Source organism: Bufo gargarizans, chromosome 2 (genome assembly GCF_014858855.1).
Source record: "Bufo gargarizans isolate SCDJY-AF-19 chromosome 2, ASM1485885v1, whole genome shotgun sequence".
Classification (NCBI taxonomy): Eukaryota; Metazoa; Chordata; class Amphibia; order Anura; family Bufonidae; genus Bufo; species Bufo gargarizans.
In genome coordinates, this window is record NC_058081.1 from 29,818,926 (window position 1) to 29,838,823 (window position 19,898).

At 44.5% G+C, this 19,898-nt stretch overlaps 1 protein-coding gene across 1 annotated transcript in view; it reads right to left on the reverse strand.

The window, feature by feature from the left end:
- Positions 1-715: 715 nt before the first annotated feature.
- The window catches only part of LOC122929267 (GDNF family receptor alpha-2-like), a 77,757-nt gene continuing 58,574 nt past the window's right edge, over positions 716-19,898 (reverse strand). Inside the window, exons 5-10 of the mRNA XM_044282784.1 lie at positions 17,822-18,161; positions 16,230-16,339; positions 16,006-16,146; positions 6,920-7,095; positions 6,728-6,775; positions 716-2,413 (exon numbers count right to left, since the gene is read on the reverse strand). Coding sequence (XP_044138719.1) covers positions 2,291-2,413; positions 6,728-6,775; positions 6,920-7,095; positions 16,006-16,146; positions 16,230-16,339; positions 17,822-18,161 — 938 coding nt within the window. The 3' untranslated portion in view covers positions 716-2,290. The remainder of the gene's footprint in view (positions 2,414-6,727; positions 6,776-6,919; positions 7,096-16,005; positions 16,147-16,229; positions 16,340-17,821; positions 18,162-19,898) is intronic.

The following is a 19,898-nucleotide window of genomic DNA, read 5'->3' on the forward strand; positions in this document are numbered from 1 at the left end:
AGGGATGCCAACACTAACACCTGTACTGCAATAGACCACAAGGCATACAGACACTAAAGGGATAGGTCATTAAAGGGGTTATCCGTGGCTGGAAATGCCCCCCCCCCCATATGCCAGGCCCCTCACACACAATATCCTTACCTTGCTCCCCGCTCCCTGCTCCACACCTGGTCCCCGCACGGCCGCCATTACTTCTCTCTGTGTTCGGGGGGAAGAGCCAATGGCAGGCGGTGATGGGGATGAGCCACCCTAGCATCGCGGGTGACGATAGGGAGGCCCATCCCCTTCACCACCTGCATTGGCTGCTGCTCCCCCCCCAACAACTGATGTTTTCATCCGCACACCAGGGAGAAGCAGCAGCGGCGGTGCTGGGACCAGGAGCGGTGCAGGGAGCGGGGAGTCAGGTAAGTAAAATCAGTGTGAGGGGCCCGGGCGTATGGCTGGGGCATTTCCAGCCTCAGATAACCCCTTTAATATCTGCTGTATTCTTGGTGTCAGACCCCCACCAATCAGCTGTTTGGGGGGCATTGGGTGCTAGCAGTGTACGTAGCAGAGGCCCACACGCGGTGTAGGTTCTCAATGATATGTATGTCCATGTTGATGACTACAGGCTTTTAATTACATCTGAGGATGGATGTCTCTCGGCAGTCTCTTTCTCTCCCCTTGGCAATGTCTAACCGTTTCTTTCTAGTTCAATAATAAAATGAATGAGACATTGGGTCAATACATTTTAATTCCTTAAATTAAGAAAAATGCAGAATTGCAGAAGGAGTATAAAGATATACTGTACACGGATCCTCTTCGTATTCTCCTCCTTTATGTCCCATTTATTCCTTCTGTCTGGCTTTGGTCAGCACAAGTCACTACGATTGTAATATTTCTTCAGGTGACAGAAAATCCGCTCCGTGATAGTCTTCTTCGATGGATTCGTCCCAACAGGAATTTGCAGAGTGTCGCTCCACTACGGTCCTGCAGATCATTTCTCCTTTATCTCGCCATATTCATTTTTATTCTATTTATACATATATTTAAAGAGGAGCTGCCGTCTCTCCTGACGCTTCTCCCTTCTAGTAAATACTTGTATTCTACATAATATAATAATAACGGAACAGCTTTTCTTAGAGCTCTGGGAAGAGCTGTTTCTCTCTTATTCCTCCTAGAAATTTATGAATAAAATGATAAATAACTGGGTGTTACCATTCCACTTGTCAAAGAGGTATATATCTACATAGACAGACACTGGATGCACTGATTAGACAGTGTCTGACTATGTACGGACACCCCCCTCCAGGGACCACCCCACGCGAACTTGAAATACCCAGGAAAGTCAGACTGATCAGGGACATGCCCCGAACTGGTAACACCAAGCAATAACAGAGGAGACACTGGAAGCACTGACTGGTTTCAAACTGTGCAGAGAATTCCCCCACCCCAACTATCCAACTGGTAACACCCAGGAATAATAAGAAATACAACTGGACTGTGTGAGACTAGTCAGGGACACGCCCTCAACTGGTAACACCCAGTATTAACAGAGAAGAAACTGGATGCGCTGATTGGACCATGTCAGACTGGGCAGAGACACGCCCCCAACTGGTAACACCCAGTATTAACACATGAGATTCTGGCAGCACTGATTGAATAGTGTCAGACTGTGTAGGGACACCCTCACCCCCCCCCCCCCCCCCCCCAACTGTTAACACCGAAAAATAACAGAGGGGACAATTAGACTCTGTCAGACTGGTAAGGAACATCCAAGTATAACACAGGAGACGCTGGACAGTGGCACACCCTCAACTGGTAAAACCTAGGAATATTAGAGGAGACAACTAGACTGTGTCAGACTGGTCAAGGTCACCCCTCCAACTGGTAACACCCAGGAAACCCTGGCAGCACTGATTGGACACACCCCCAACTGGTAACACCCAGGAAACCCTGGCAGCACTGATTGGACACACCCCCAACTGGTAACACCCAGGAATATCAGCGGTGTGGCACAATACAGAGGTCTAAGAAAAGATGCTTCAGCATTGCTATTACATGGGCAGTACAAGTATTTACTAAAACAGACAAGTTAGGAGAGGTCCCCGATCCTTTTTACATCCCATAGTTGTATCTAACCCACCAATAACTTATGTATCTAGAGGCAGCCGTAATGTCCAAGCACCTGGCGGGTATCAGTTCAGCACCGCTCTTCTTTCTGCGTGTCACAAGCTTTCTGGTTTGAACCTCTTTATGGAAGGTTTGGTTGGGTCTTTATCTACAGGTTTTCAGTCCATGTCAGAGCCTCTCAGAAGAGAGCGGTGAAGTATAGCGCCACGAGGGTGGACAGCACGCTGGCATGGTGCCGAGATATCCCCGAGCGCCCTTCATCTATCCTTAGGTCCGGTACAAGCTCCGCGTTGAGCTGTGACTGCAAAATAGAGCACATGGATAATATAAGTGTGACCGTCCCCATATGAGGTGCACAGCAGAGCAGGATCAACCCACTTCAGCATCTAGAGCTGTATGGTGACACAACAACTCATCGCACATAGTCGTCCTGATATAAACAATGTGACAGAACTGCAGCAATTGAAGTGTGAATGGAATCTGGAAACGACAAGGACGCTGGCAAGTGACAGCGTGTTCAGCATCCAGAAGATTGCTGTGTATGGATGTGGGCACAGCACAGAGGAATATGGTGAAGAAAAGAGAGGTGGTGGTCTTGCACCCCACCCTATAGGTATAAATTCATGAAAGTAGTCTAGGTCCTATAGCTAGGCCAGATGTTGTACCATGGCCAGCTAGCCCTTTATATTACCCATTAATGGGTTTTTATTTTTATTCCTTGGAAATGTTATTTTCTTGGTTTGGTATCTATCATGTAAATCACAACTGACAAAAAAAATTGTGGCCAATGGGCTGAAAAGCATCAACCCCGTTTTCATATATTAATGACCTATCCTTAGGACAGGTCATCAATATCAGTTTGGGGGTCTGATATGGGAGTCTGATTTGAGGTTCTGATATGGGGGTTTGATTGGAGGATCTGATATGGGGTCTGATCTGAGATCTGATATGGGGGTCTGATCTGAGGTTCTGAAATGGGGTGTCTGAACTGAGGATCTGATATGGGGTCTGATCTGAGGGTCTGATCTGAGGATATGAATTGGGGGTTTGATCTGAGGATCTGATATGAGGGTCTGATATGGGGTATGATCTGAGGTCTGATATGGGGGTCTGATTTTAGGTCTGATATAGGGGTTTGATCTGAGGATCTGATCTGATCTGATCCAAAAGGTAAGGGGGTAATTAAGTTTTATTTTTACTGATACACATTATAAGGAGAATTATTACTACTTGGGGCTACGGGGAACATAATTACTAGTATGAGCACAATGGGGGCATTATTACTATCGGGGGCACAGTTAACACTATGCACTCTGGCAGATAATTATGTCTATTGGTGGGACTTTAAGGAGTACTATTACTGTGGTGGGCAGCATGGCACATTATCAGCTTAGCACAATTATTTTTGGGGGACATTATGTTTATACTATTAGTGTTAGGGACACTATTTGCTGAGCACAGTAATTTTTAGGACACTGTGTGCCAATAATTATTAAACGGGGCACTCTCTGCGTGGTACTGTCACCACCAGACATCTGAGAAGCTCTGACAGATGCCTTTCAGAACCTCCTCCTTGAGCTTCCTTTGTTTTGCTTTCAGTTCCTCATCTCGTTAGCCTCTCTCAGCTGTCATGTAGTTGTACTGATTGCATCCCTTTAAATTCCTCCCCATAGTGCATCAGTGTGCGGTTTATATTACTTCCTGGAGTGTGTGTGCATGCTGATCCTACTTCTCAGTCTTCTACAAGATAAGTGTTGTGCATTCATTTGTGTTTTTCTGTTTGCTGGATCCCAGGTGACCCTGACTCCCTCCGTATCTAGTGTAGGGAGCCGGTGGTCGTGTCCCCTCACTATTGTAGGGTGTTCAGGTGTTATACAGTCGAGGTACGAGGATATGCGATCATCTACCATTAGGATTTTCGCATCGGCTGAGCAGTAAGGGAGAGCGCCAGGTCTTATGCAGGGGTCTCCCTTTTTGTTCCTTAGTTTTGGATCCAGTGAGTCGTATATTCATTTTGTGTTGTCATGTATCCTGTACACATTCCGTGACAGGTACTAGTATTTTCAGGGTGATTATCTGTTTGTGCAGCATAAAATTGGGAGCACAGCAGGCACAGTTTTGGGGGTGGCAGGGTGGGGTGTTGAGAAGGAGAATAATGTAAAAGTAGGACGTCACTGGGTGTAAGTAGGGTTGTCACGATACCAAAATTTTGATTCGATTTCAATACCATAAAAAAGTATTGCAATACTCGATATCATTCGATACCATGCAAAAAAAATTAAAACACAAAAGAAAATCTTATGCATTACGCATTTTATGAAATGTCCAGCCCATAATAGAACAGTCCTACCCTATTTTTGGTGGGGGACAAGGCGACCCAAAAAATTGTAAATTGCGTGTTTTTTTTTTCAGTTACGGTGTTCACCGCATAGGAGATATTTTTAAATATTTTAATAATTCTGACTTTTTTGGACATGGCGATATGTAATATATAATTTTTGTTATTGTGTTTATATTTTTATATGTAAAACTAGGAAAGGGGGCGATTTAAATTTTTTATATTTTGGGGAAGGTTAAACTTTTTTTTTTTTACTTTTTATTTACTAACTATTAGCTCCCTTAGGGGGTAGATCCCTTGTCCTATTCACCCATGTAGAGCTCTATTAGGGTGAATAGGACTTTACACTCTCCCTGCTGTCCTGTGCATAGTACACACAGCAGCAGGGAGCTTACCATGGCAGTTAGGGCTTCAGCAGCGTCCTGGCTGCCATGGTAACCGACCAGAAGCCACTGCACCACCAATGGATGAGGAGGGGGGGACCCTGGAGCAACTGCCACCAATGACTATAATACTGGTGGGACGCACTGCGGCACCTGAGGGGTTTATTGCCGTGGTTCGGTGGATCGCAGAACACAGTCATAGAGGTCGGGTGCTGGGTATGGGATATGGCCGACACCTGCAGCCTACGTTTGTATTCAGGCATAAATTATATGCATTGGTGGCGCAGTGGCCACAGTCCCTCCCCTCCTACTCCTTTCTGTTCTCATTGGTGGCAGCGGCAGTCGCATACAGTGGGGAGAGAGGGAGGGACTCCATCCTTCTCCACTGTGCCGGCTCAGGATAACATGGTGCGCGCAGAGAGCAGTGCGTGCCATGGTCTTTTAGTGATACTAGGCTGCGCAGCAGCGCAACTTAGTATCAGTAAATAGCAAATCCCGGTATCAAATCGATCCGGGTGCAAAAGTATCAATTGGGTATCGAGAATTCGATACCCGGTGCAACCCTAGATGTAAAAGGTATGTAGTGCTGTATTACTCTGTATGTTTTGTAACACTGTATGTAATGTTTTCCAAGTATCTCTTTAATTAACAGTAGGGCTGGAGGGAAGGGGTTAGGTTGAGAATTTGGCATGGGGGGTTTAAAGTTTTGCCCCTGGCTACAAAGCACTGAGGGAAGGGGGTCCAAGCTGACCTCTTGCACCAGGGCCCATGAGCCTTTAGCTACGCCCCTGTGGAATACTATAGTATACTATGCTATTCTACGCCTTCTTTTGTGGTATACCAAAGTACAGCGGCCTGATGAAGGCCAAAAGAGCACTATTTTGACTTCCATCAGGCAAATAACCTCCTAAGGACATTCTTAGTATGATCTGAACAGTTTAAACGAAAATAATAAAGTCCATGGAATGGTGGATAAGGAAATAAAACTGAGATACTGTAAGTTTAAAGAAAAGTACATAAATATATAGAAAATGATGGGATTTTAAGGCTCATCAAAATGAATAAACCATTTCATTTGTAAGATGTCATACGAGTCCCTAGCATAGTGGTTGTCTCATTCTATGCTCAAGATCTCCTAACAGAATGTGGCTTCCACATTACAAAGGCCGCGCCCAGCTGCAGTAGATAGTAGCTTGTGCAAGAGAACATCACTAAAGATCTCAGTTACAAGTCCTTGAAGAACATGCATAATTGGTAGATCTTGAGGACCAGCTTTGGCCACTACTGACCTAAAGTTAGGAGAACAGCACATTTTCTGAAACAGATTTGGATGATTGTGTAAAACATTTGAAAGACACTGGATGAGATAGGGTTGGACTGGCCTACCAGAGTACCAAAGGATCCTACGATAAACCCAGGCACTGATGTAATGGTGGACACCAAAGATCCAGTAGAAAAAAAAAAACATTTGGAGCTATGTCTACAGATAATCATTTGCCTCTAATGTCTATTTCTTTGATTCAAAACCTATTAGACTTTATTGATGATATACGGGCTGGGCCCTGAGAATAATTTCCTTTAAGTGGTCCAAAGAACCCCAGTCTGACACTGAATGAGACTATAGAACATTAGATGAGTGATAATGGAGTTCATGTCAATACATACAAAGTGAAACGTCTCCAAAAGGCCACCTCTTTGGGAAGGCCAGCCCCTTATCCAGACCACCATGCATTACATACAATAGCCATGAATAACCCATGCACCTAGAATGAAATTTAAATGAAACTTTGGGTGGTCATCTCAAAGAGGTGCCAGGGAAGAGGCCCACTATATTCTACATATATATACTGGATATATTCTGGATTAGAACATGGTAAAGAGGAAGGCATAATACCTCGGAGACACAGATCCTGAGGTGGGGTGAGCTGTCATTCTTCTTGTTCTGTAATAAGAAATCGCACGTCACCTGCAGGTCAAGCACTCCCATCATTTACTAAATAAATAGCGATCTCACAGGCCGCCCAACTACTGTCTATGTCATCAGAGCGGCCGATCAACCACATAAATTACAGGTTTTGGTTCTTACTGGGATGGAATCACAGATGTCAGGGTTCATCTCATACAGTGTGTTACTGTCACTCTGGTTGTCTGGGAGGACGTGTCTTTTCTCACTCCCTGAAGAGATGGTGGTGAGCGGAGGTCGAGGGATGTTCTGCTTGTGGACAATATCTGTACCATTCCCAAAAGCATAAATGGCATTTCCTGAAGGCATAAGACAACATTTTAGAATCTGTCTCATCTATCTATCTATCTAATATCTATCTATCTATCTATCTATCTAATATCTATCTATATATATCTGTCTCATATCGATCTCATATCTGTCTATCTAATATCTATCTATCTATCTATCTATCTAATATCTATCTATCTATCTAATATCTATCTATCTAATATCTATCTATCTAATATCTATCTATCTATCTAATATCTATCTATCTATCTGTCACAACCAGACAGCTGAGAAGCTCTGACAGAGGCCTTTCAGAACCTCCTCCTTGAATTTCTGTGTTGTGGTATTCAGCTCCTCCTCTCGTCAGCCTCTCTCAGCTGTCATGTCTTAATTGCTTCCCTTTAAATGCCTCCTCAGAATGCTTTTCTGGGCGGCTTATATTTCCTCCTGGAGTGTGTGTGCACGCTGATCTGTCCTCCTGTTTGCTTCAAAGCTAAGTGTACTTTTATATGTTATATCTGTTTGCTGGATCCCAGATGACCCTGACTCCCTCCGTGTCTTGTGTAGGGAGCCGGTGGTCGTGTCCCCTCACTATAGTAGGGTGCTCAGGGCTTTATAGTCAAGGTTCGTGGATATGCAAACCTCCACCATTAGGATCTTTGCATAGGCTGAGCAGCCAGGGAAAGTGCCAGGTCTTCTGCAGGGGTCTCCCTTGGTTCCTTAGTTTTTGGATCCAGCGAGTCGTTTATACATGTTGCTTTGCCTTGTTACCTGTACACATTCCGTGACATTATAAGCCGCCAAAACCGTCTTAAGCATGGATCCGGTTTCACTTTTGGCTGAACGCTTCCAGGGTCTTTCATTGGAGGTAGCTGACCTCCGTAAGACTTTGTCTCAGCTTCAAGTGACCGGTTCAGCTTGCGTTCATGGAGCTTGTTCTGAGCCTAAGATCTCGCTCCCGGATACGTTCTCCGGGGGTAGTGAGAATTTTGTGCGTTTTAGAGAGGCTTGCAAACTCCATTTTCGCCTTCTTCCCCATTGTTCTGGTGATGAGGAACGGAGGGTGGGGATCATTATATCGCTGCTCAGGGGTAACGCTCAGTCCTGGGCCTTTTCGCTGCCGGAGGGGGCACGGCCCCTCCGTTCAGTGGATGAATTCTTTTTAGCCCTGGGTCAGATATATGATGATCCGGATCGTATTGCTCTGGCGGAGTCTAGACTACGTCTCCTATGCCAGGGTAAACAATCCGCAGAAATATACTGCTCAGAATTTCGGAGTTGGGCAGCTGATACTGGTTGGAATGATGCTGCACTCCGAAGTCAATTTTGCCATGGTCTTTCAGAGGGATTGAAAGATGCATTTGCCTTTCATGAAAGGCCTATTTCTTTGGACTCTGCTATGTCTCAGGCCGTTCGTATTGACAGGCGTCTTAGAGAGAGAGGAGAGATCTCTCTTTCCTGTCATACTCGGTCCCAGGACTGTGCAGCGGTCCCATTCTCTGCGCAGGGGTCTCAGTCGCTGTCAGCCCCTTCTGAGCAGGAGCCCATGCAGCTGGGGTTGATTGCTTCTGACAATAGAAGATTCAGCCCGCATGAGAGGGTTTGTTTTTGTTGTGGAGGTATTAATCATTTGGCAAATATTTGTCCCTCTAGGAGATTCAGGCAGTTCTCTGGGTATAATAAAGAAACAAAGAGGAAAAAATCTTTGAAAAATGTTCCGTCTGTTACTATTGGCAGGATTGAGGCGGAAATTGAAGATTTTCCGTTTGCTTGTAGTTCCCGTTTTGTCCTGCCGGCTAGGGTGGCGCTAGAGAGCAAGAACATTTTTTGTGAGATTTTTGTGGATAGTGGAGCAGCGGTCAATCTCATTGATAATCACTTTGCGATAACTCATGGTTTCCAGGTGTGCGCTTTGAGAAAGGATATTCCTGTGTTTTCTATCGATTCCGCTCCACTTTCTCAGAAGTCATTAAAGGGCATAGTTCACAATATCCGTTTAATTGTGAGTGATGCTCATGTTGAGGATGTGTCATGTTTCGTCCTTAGCGGTTTGCCGACTCCTCTAGTGTTGGGGCTACCCTGGCTCACTAAACATAACCCCACCATTGATTGGCAAGCAAGGCAAATAAATGGTTGGAGTGACTTTTGCAGAGAGAATTGCCTCACGACATCTGTTTCTGAGGTTGCTACTAAGACTGTACCATCTTTTCTCTCTGAATTTTCGGATGTCTTCTCTGAGAGTGGAGTTCAGGATTTGCCCCCGCACAGGGAGTACGATTGCCCTATTAATCTCATCCCAGACGCCAAGCTGCCTAAATCTCGTTTATACAATCTTTCCCAACCTGAGAGGATCGCTATGCGTACTTATATCTCTGAGAGTCTGAGAAAGGGACACATACGACCCTCAAAGTCACCTGTTGCCGCTGGTTTTTTCTTTGTTAAGAAAAAAGATGGTTCTTTAAGACCTTGTCTGGATTTCAGGGAGCTGAACAATATCACAATTCGTGACCCTTATCCGCTTCCTCTGATCCCGGACCTGTTTAACCAGGTTGTTGGGGCTAAAGTCTTTTCCAAATTAGATTTAAGAGGGGCATACAACCTGGTCAGGGTCAGAGAAGGTGACGAATGGAAGACGGCCTTCAATACCCCTGAGGGCCATTTTGAGAATTTGGTTATGCCTTTTGGGTTGATGAATGCCCCAGCCGTTTTTCAGCATTTCGTGAACAGCATTTTTTATCATTTGATGGGAAAATTTGTATTGGTGTATTTGGATGACATTTTGATTTTTTCTCCCGATTTCAAAACTCATAAGGAACATTTACGTCAGGTCTTGCTCATCCTGCGGGAGAATAAACTATATGCGAAACTGGAAAAATGTGCGTTTGAGGTTCCAGAAATTCAATTTCTGGGGTTTCTTCTCTCCGCTTCTGGTTTTCGCATGGACCCCGAGAAGGTCCGCGCTGTGCTTGAGTGGGAGCTTCCTGAGAATCAAAAGGCGCTGATGCGTTTTTTGGGCTTTGCCAATTATTACAGGAAGTTCATTTTGAATTATTCTTCTATTGTTAAACCACTCACTGATATGACCAGAAAGGGGGTAGATTTTTCTTCTTGGTCAGTAGAGGCGCGTAAGGCCTTTTCTGATATCAAGGAGAGTTTTGCTTCCGCTCCCATCTTGGTGCAACCTGATGTTTCATTACCCTTCATAGTTGAGGTTGATGCTTCTGAGGTGGGTGTGGGGGCGGTCTTGTCTCAGGGTTCCTCTCCTGCCAATTGGCGACCGTGTGCCTTTTTCTCAAGAAAACTCTCCTCCGCAGAGAGAAATTACGATGTGGGAGATAGGGAATTGTTGGCCATCAAGTTGGCTTTTGAGGAATGGCGCCATTGGCTAGAGGGGGCCAGACACCCTATTACCGTATTTACTGACCATAAAAATCTGGCCTACTTGGAGTCAGCCAAGCGTCTGAACCCGAGACAGGCCAGATGGTCGTTGTTCTTTTCTAGGTTTAATTTTGTTGTCACGTTCCGCCCTGGAGTTAAGAATGTGAAGGCAGATGCCCTGTCACGTTGTTTTCCGGGAGGCGGGAATTTTGAAGACCCGGGTCCCATTTTGGCTGAAGGTGTGGTGGTCTCTGCTCTTTTTCCTGAATTGGAGGCAGAGGTGCAGGCAGCCCAGTCAGAGGCTCCTGATCTTTGTCCTCCTGGGAGGTTGTTTGTGCCTCTCGCTTTAAGACACAAGATTTTTAAAGAACACCACGATACGGTCCTTGCTGGGCACCCGGGGGTAAGAGCCACACTGGATCTCATCGCTCGGAGATTCTGGTGGCCTGCGCTTCGTAAGTCGGTTGAGGGTTTTGTGGCAGCCTGCGAGACTTGCGCTCGTGCCAAGGTCCCTCATTCACGGCCATCAGGTCCTCTCCTTCCCTTACCCATTCCTTCCCGTCCTTGGACACATCTGTCCATGGACTTTATCACGGACCTGCCTCGTTCCTCGGGGAAGACTGTGATTCTGGTGGTGGTGGACCGTTTTAGCAAAATGGTGCATTTCATCCCTTTTCCTGGTTTGCCCAATGCTAAGACGCTGGCGCAGGCATTTGTTGATCACATTGTCAAGTTGCACGGTATTCCTTCAGACATAGTCTCTGATAGGGGCACGCAGTTTGTTTCCAGATTCTGGAAGGCTTTCTGTTCTCGCTTGGGGGTTCGGTTGTCATTCTCTTCTGCTTTCCACCCGCAGTCGAATGGCCAGACAGAGCGCGTCAATCAGAATCTGGAGACATATCTGCGTTGTTTTGTGGCGGAGAATCAAGAGGATTGGTGTTCTTTTTTGTCCCTTGCTGAGTTTGCTTTAAATAACCGTCGTCAGGAGTCCTCTGATAAGTCACCATTTTTTGGTGCATATGGGTTTCATCCACAGTTTGGGACTTTCTCGGGAGAGGGGTCTTCTGGTTTACCTGATGAGGACAGATTCTCCTCGTCTTTGTCATCTATTTGGCAAAAGATTCAAGATAATCTAAAGAGCATGAGTGAGAGATATAAGCGCGTGGCTGATAAGAGACGTGTGCTTGGTCCGGACCTGAATGTTGGTGATCTGGTGTGGTTGTCTACCAAGAATATCAAATTGAAGGTTCCCTCCTGGAAGTTGGGTACTAGGTTTATTGGGCCTTACAAAATCCTGTCTGTCATCAATCCTGTTGCATACCGTCTTGATCTTCCTCAGACTTGGAAGATCCATAATGTTTTTCATAAGTCCTTATTGAAACCTTATGTTCAACCCATTGTACCCTCGCCTTTGCCTCCTCCTCCGATTATGGTTGATGGGAATCTTGAATTCCAGGTCTCTAGGATTGTGGATTCTCGTCTTGTCCGCGGTTCTCTTCAGTACCTTGTTCAGTGGGAGGGGTATGGTCCTGAGGAGAGGATGTGGGTCCCAGTGACGGACATTAAGGCCTCTCGTCTCATCAGGGCATTCCATAGGTCCCATCCTGAGAAGGTGGGCTCTGAGTGTCCGGAGTCCACTCGTAGAGGGAGGGGTACTGTCACAACCAGACAGCTGAGAAGCTCTGACAGAGGCCTTTCAGAACCTCCTCCTTGAATTTCTGTGTTGTGGTATTCAGCTCCTCCTCTCGTCAGCCTCTCTCAGCTGTCATGTCTTAATTGCTTCCCTTTAAATGCCTCCTCAGAATGCTTTTCTGGGCGGCTTATATTTCCTCCTGGAGTGTGTGTGCACGCTGATCTGTCCTCCTGTTTGCTTCAAAGCTAAGTGTACTTTTATATGTTTATATCTGTTTGCTGGATCCCAGATGACCCTGACTCCCTCCGTGTCTTGTGTAGGGAGCCGGTGGTCGTGTCCCCTCACTATAGTAGGGTGCTCAGGGCTTTATAGTCAAGGTTCGTGGATATGCAAACCTCCACCATTAGGATCTTTGCATAGGCTGAGCAGCCAGGGAAAGTGCCAGGTCTTCTGCAGGGGTCTCCCTTGGTTCCTTAGTTTTTGGATCCAGCGAGTCGTTTATACATGTTGCTTTGCCTTGTTACCTGTACACATTCCGTGACACTATCTATCTATCTATCTAATATCTATCTATCTAATATCTATCTATCTATCTAATATCTATCTATCTATCTAATTATTTATCTATCCATCTCCTATCTATCTAATATCTATCAAATCAAATCAAATCAGCTTTATTGGCAGGACTAAATACATTTTAGCATTGCCAAAGCAAGTGGTAAATAATTGGGTAGGGTTGTAATTATTTATCTATCCATCTCCTATCTATCTAATATCTATCTATCTATCTAATATATATCTATCTATCTCATTATTTATCTACCCATCTCCTATCTATCTAATATCTATCTATCATTTATCTATCTATCTATCTATCTATCTATCTATCTATCTAATATCTATCTATCTATCATTTATCTATCTAATATCTATCTATCATTTATCTATCTATCTATCTATCTATCTATCTATCTAATATCTATCTATCTATCATTTATCTATCTATCTATCTATCTAATATCTATCTATCATTTATCTATCTATCTATCTATCTATCTAATATCTATCTATCATTTATCTATCTAATATCTATCTATCATTTATCTATCTATCTATCTATCTATCTATCTATCTAATATCTATCTATCATTTATCTATCTATCTATCTATCTATCTATCTAATATCTATCTATCATTTATCTATCTATCTATCTATCTATCTATCTATCTAATATCTATCTATCTATCATTTATCTATCTAGCCACACTGAGTTTCCCCCACCATTATCCACCTGATATGCCTCTTTGTAACATCAATACATCTTTTTTCCTTTAGTAAATTAATCATCTGAATATAGGCTACATGCACACGACTGTATGTGTTTTGCAGTCCGCAAATTGCGGATCCTCAAAAAAAAAAACGGATGACATCCATATGCAATCAGTTTTTTTTTTGTTGCCAATCCATTGTAACAGTGCTTAAAACGGACAAGAATAGGACATTGAGGAAGAAACCGGCACTCCAATTTGCTGAAGGATGTTTTCTTTATTGGTCATGCATGCAGCAGTGACGCGCGTTTTGGCGCATACATGCGCCTTTGTCAAAGCGAGTGTACAGCTGATTGCAATTGGAGTGCCGGTTTCTTCCTCATTGTTTTACCTGAGATGACACCCGCTGACCGAGCACCCATCTAAACACAGTGCCGCCCGATATTCTTGTACAAGAATAGGACATGTTCTATTTTTTTTGCCGGGCTACGGAACGGACATACGGATGCAGATAGCACACTGTGTCCTGTCCGCATTTTTTGCGGACCCATTGAAATGAATGGGTCCGCATCCCATCCGCAAAAAAAAACCTGAACGGACACGGAAACAAAATACGTTCGTGTGCATGAGGCCTTAAAGCAAATCTAGAGAGAGCGCGTTCCCAAACACATTTTATCGGACTGCGATCTTTCATGCATTTCTAATTCTGCTGCGTGGAAAGATTGACTTATCAGGAGGCTCAATGTCACAGAGATCAGTCTGGATGCATCTGAGACATACAGTTCACGTTTGTGTATTCAAGTTTACTGTGTAGAGCGGCGGGCGAAATAAACAGCTGCGTAGACTGCGCTCACTGCTGTAATCTGCGATAAATAGATCGTCTGCATTTAAAGGGGAAATCACCAAGTACTGATGATGGGAGATCTCCCCTCTATATGTGACAAATAGGAAACCTTTCACTGGGTTTCCCCTTTAAAGCAGTTTACATCGGTATAAGAAAAAGGAGATATTTTATACAGAAACAGCGTCGCGTCTCTCCATGGGCCTCATTCATGTGAAAGCAGTGGAGCTTCAATACCACGTACAGCCTGTACACATGTTTTGTGCTGTTTCTGTAGATCCTAATCCGAGATAACCCCTTTAAAGGGAATCTGTTCCCCCAATTTTGGACCATTATCTACACTAATACATGAGTAGTCCCAGCCCCCCTTCCCCGCACGCTGTCAGCGCTCAGAGCTGCAGTGAAATACACAGTCCGGACTGCTGTGGTACTCTGACATAATGGAGAGGACTCCTAGGCCCATGCGCAGCAGTCCTGACAATGTATTTCAATGCAGCTCTGAGCGCTGACAGCGGGGGTACGGGGGGCAGTAGGAAAATAAAAAATAGTAATCCGCCCTCCTTACCTGCAGTACTACTCATGTATTACTGTAGATAATGGTCCAAAATCGGATTGACAGATTACCTTTAAGGGGTTTTCAGAGACTTTTATACTGATGACCTATCTTCTGGTCATACAGTATCTGATTGGTGGGGGTCCAACACCCGGGACCCCCGCCAATTAGCTGTTTGAGAAAGAACCAGCGCTCTTCAATGGGGTTGAAGTGTGCCAAGGCCATGTGACCGATGAACGTGACATCACATTGTCTAGGCTAAGCTGCGAGAAGGCCAGAGCACTATAGCAAGCATCGGTACCTTCTCAAACAGCTGATCGGCGGGGTTCCCGGGTGTTAGACCCCTACTGATTAGATACTGATGACCTATCTTCTGGTCATACAGTATCTGATTGGTGGGAGTCCAACACCCAGGACCACCGCCAATTAGCTGTTTGAGAAAGAACCAGCGCTCTTCAATGGGGTTGAAGTGTGCCAAGACCATGTGACCGATGAATGTGACCTCACACTGTCTAGGCTAAGCTGCGAGAAGGCCAGAGCACTATAGCAAGCATCGGTACCTTCTCAAACAGCTGATCGGCGGGGTTCCCGGGTGTTGAACCCCACTGATTAGATACTGATGACCTATCCAGAGAATACATCATCAGTATAATGCCTCATTCACACGTCAGTGTTTGGTCAGTGATTGGGAGCCAAAACCAGGTGCGGCTCTAAACACAGAACAGGAGCAGATCTTTACCTTATGTCTGTAGAAGCTCCAATCCTGGTTTTGGCTCACAATCACTGATGGAAATTACTGACCAAAACACTGATGTGTGAATAAGGCTTAAAAATCCTAGAAAATCCCTTTTAAATTAAAAATTAAATGCAGTGCGGATGTTCTAGGCTATGCCGTAATGTTCTTGTTCTAGGCCTTAATTTCAATGGTGAGTAACCCATTAAAATGTGAATTAAACGCATGCCACACTGGTATAAATAGTTTTGAAAAATAAGGCTGTAGGCCATCAGGAGCTCCATCAGCATGCACGGCTAATCTTGCCATAAAAACTATGGAAAATTCGACACTATCATGATGGATCTCATTAGAGGTCAACAAGATCTGTCCACTTCTTGGATCCATCATTTTGAGTATCCTGCCATCCATTATCAACAAAAGCCATGATGCCAGTGTAAACACAGCCTAAATAACCAAGACAATACAGAATATTGTGGTCCATATCTCAATCTCCATAGGTTCACGGTGTAGCCATATCCCCCTCACTCACGTAAGCAGCGGTTCTGTGTAAATTCCTTCAAGTACAGGTCACACATAGATTCCTGGTCACCACTTCCGCTACAAGAGCAAAAGGGTCCTATGGAAAGTGAATGAGGATCCGAGTCCAGGAAGTTCAGAGCCACATCATATCCTAAGGGAAAGAGAACAATGACGGATGATAAAAAATTCTTAAGTGACCACTGGAGAAGAAGCAGGAAGAAGCCAGATACTTACCGATCAGCCCAGCGTACGCCCCCAGACAGGCCACATAGTTATCGCGCACACAGCCGCTCACAGACTGAGGGGAACTCTGGCAGTTAGTCACAAAATCCGCCAACCTGGACCTACACATCACGAAAAATCAGAATCGATAATGGATGTGAGATATATCCTATGAAGGGTATTGAGATGTAAAACATCAAGCCTACTTTCTCATCACTGCTAGGAGCCATGTACTAGACAACATATGCAACTCAATGGCCAGAGTGCTCACTGTATGGTGGTTATGCCAAAGAGGAGCAAAGAGGTTGTCTACTTTAGAAAACATATTCATAGGTTACAAAGAGCGTCTCACTCTCTGGAGGACCATTCCTGTCCTACATTACCCAGACAACCCAGTGATTCTAAAGGACACTTTGTAATGCTTCATTTGGTGCTGAAGAGAAAGTGAGCACTTACTACTGGGTTTCCCACAGATTACAGCTGATCACTGGAGATCCCAGCAAGAGGACACGTTGTGATCAGATGATTGTCAAGGGTTTGCCCAAAGTGGAGAACCCCTTGAAGAGTTACGGTAATCTAATGTTTGAATTATGGGGAACAGCCGTTTCTCTACCAGGTCTTACACATTTAAGATGTTAGAATTTAGTGATCATTTATGCCAGAAAACTGTTGTAAGTGATGATAAATCTGCCGGGGCAGGTAGCCCCTAGTGTACCAAACCCTCATTTCGGAAGGTGGTGAGGGTGGAGTGAAAAGGTCACAAGTCTGAGGTTTGTGACTTTTTTACAACAGTTTTGTGGCATATCACCTTCATAAATGACTCCATTGTGCTTGTAAGCAATCCCACTGCATGCACTCTGTATGGATGGATTGGTACTTGAATGTGCAGGCTAAATAATACAGCTGAATCCCCATTCTAACACTAGGCATCAGAGAAAGGAGGCATCCTCTGTCACACTATCGCCCTGCACAAAACAGTTGAGGGGTGCCACCATGCCAATGGCTTGCTATAGGAGCCTGGAGCCTAGCAATGACCTCCAGGTCTCCCATTTACAGTAACCTAATAGCCATGCCAGAGACAGTGCATAATAGACTGCCTATCAATTTTACACTGACAGGCATAATACACTGAAATACCTAAGTATTGCAGTGTATTATATCAGCGATCTGGATAAGTTCGGATCCCCTGGTTGTACTAAACTAAAAAGGAAAAAAATAACGCTCAAAAAAAGGTTTTAGAAAAATGGGGAGGGGGATGAAGTGAAAAAAAAAAAGAAAAACTGTCCTGTAAAAAGTCACCACATCAGACAACCCTTTAAGGTAGGGACATCACAAATTCATGGTCCTCCAGCTACTGCAAAACTACATCTTCCATCATTCCCAGACAGCCTACAGCTACCAGGGCATGCTGGAAGTTGTGGTGTTGAAACAGCTAGAGGGCCACGCATTTGAGATCCCTGCTTTAAGGAGCTAATGATTGACAGGAAGTATACAAAAATTCCTATTCCTTTGATTATTTCTTCATACCCAGTCCCACACACCAGTGACATTTACACATGCATGTGAGTAATGTCAGACCCCTTGTGTACAGCATGCCACCTTACCTGCATACTGGGTCCTGTCTACAGGTGGACCACACCTCCAAGCAGTTAGGAACATCAGGAAGATTGAAGGAGCAGCTCGGCACTATAGTTTGGCGGCGTCTCTCAGCACAAGGCTTGTCCGCACAGGGACAAAACAGAAGGGGGTAGCTCAGGCTTGAAGGGATACGCTCCATGAAGGTACGTAGGCTCTTGTGGCACTTGCGACGTAAACATGGCGCATTGTCTCCTGTGTTGCATACCGCGATGAAGGTGGAACGTAATCTCTTACAGGTATCATTCACATTACAGAATTTAGCGGCATCCAAGCAGGCATTTTGCTTCATGTTAGATGCTTCTGTGCCTGTGGGGTATAATACAAGAGAGAGTCTTCATAATAAAGAAGATAATTCCTCCATATCTACATAACATTAAGACCTTCCCTTAACTTCATCATAATCTTTGTTGTTATCACTATGCACACACCTTCAAATGTGGTTGTCTTCAGTTGGCCCTGATTCTTGTGTCAGAACCTGGGTCCACCAGAGGATGCTTAGCTACTCTGATGGACCAGTACAACCTTGCCCTCAGGCTACAGAAGCCCCATTTTGCCATTCACAAACTGGAGCTCAGGTATTTACTGTGGTGCAATAGCAAGCCCTTGTTGCAATGCCACTACTAAGGTCTCTCTTAATATGAGTTTTATCTTCTAGAAGTACTGAATACTGTAAGGAACCAGGCATTTGAAAAAGTGCAGAACTTTTCATTCAGGCTACTTTCACACTAACGTTTTTCTTTTCCGCTATTGCGTTCCGTCCCAGGGGCTCAATACCGGAAAAAAACTGATCAGTTTTATCCTAATGCATTCTGAATGGAGGACAATCTGTTCAGTATGCATCAGGATGTCATCAGTTCATTCACTGTACGGTTTTTGGACGGGGAAAATACCGCAGCATGCTGCGGCATTTTCTCCGTCCAAAATTCCGGAACACTTGCCGGAATGTTGGATCCGGCATTATTTTACATTAAAGTGCATTTATGCCGGATCTGACCCTAAGTGTTCCGGAAAAACGGATCCGGTTTTGCGTTCTGTGCATGAGCAGACCTTTAAAAATGTGAAAAAGATAAATACCGGATCTGTTTTTCTGGATGACAACCGGAGAGACGGATCCGGTATTGCGATGCATTTGTGAGCACGGATCGGTCTACAAATGGTAGCCATTTGCATACAGATTGCCGGATCCGGCAGGCAGTTCCGGCGCCGGAACTGCCTGCCGGAATCCAGCGACGCTAGTGTGAAAGTACCCTTAGATACTCTTTTTTTTTAAACTGGAGTTTAAAGTGTACCTCCGATTATAAACAACGGTCCATAAATCAATGGTAGTAGTGAAGATAAGAAACTTTATAATTAATGTTATTAGAGAAATGTGCCTCTTTCTCCACTAATGAGGCTCCTTTCCTCCCCTACCTCCTTAACTGTTAACTCATTCTGATTTCACTGATTTTCATAGAGGAGACTGCCTTTCAGAGATTAGATGACATGTTGCCCACAGAAGAGTAAGAAGAGGCAAGGGAGAGGATGACGCAGCTGCAGGGAGAGACACACAGAAAAAGCTGCTGATTATGCTACTAAGTTTTCTATCTCACCCAGTGCTGGATTCCCATCTACACTGCTCAGTTCTGCTGTAGAATGTCCTCCTGAAAGACAGGGGATCAGGATCTCCTCTTTTCTTTGTGCCTTGTATCTAAGACATCATAGCAACTAGTGTCTTGGTCCTACTCCCTCCTTCTGCCTCTGCTCTCCATAGATTTCTATGGGCAACTGTAATCTGATCAGCCATCTCCTCTTTGGTTTCTTATCTATGCTTGTTTTGAGGTACACTTTAAATAATCTATTACATGGTTCACACACCATGTTTTTTAAGAACATTGCTTCACATTTCTGTGGTTCAGAGATACACAATCCACATGTTCCTTTACGGTCATTGCTCTTCACTGTTTTCCAATCCATTAGTTGATACATGTGTGATTCTTGCATCAGTCATGATTATCAGATTTGAAAGCTTCGGAGCAATGTGATGTTGAATTAGATGCTTTAGTA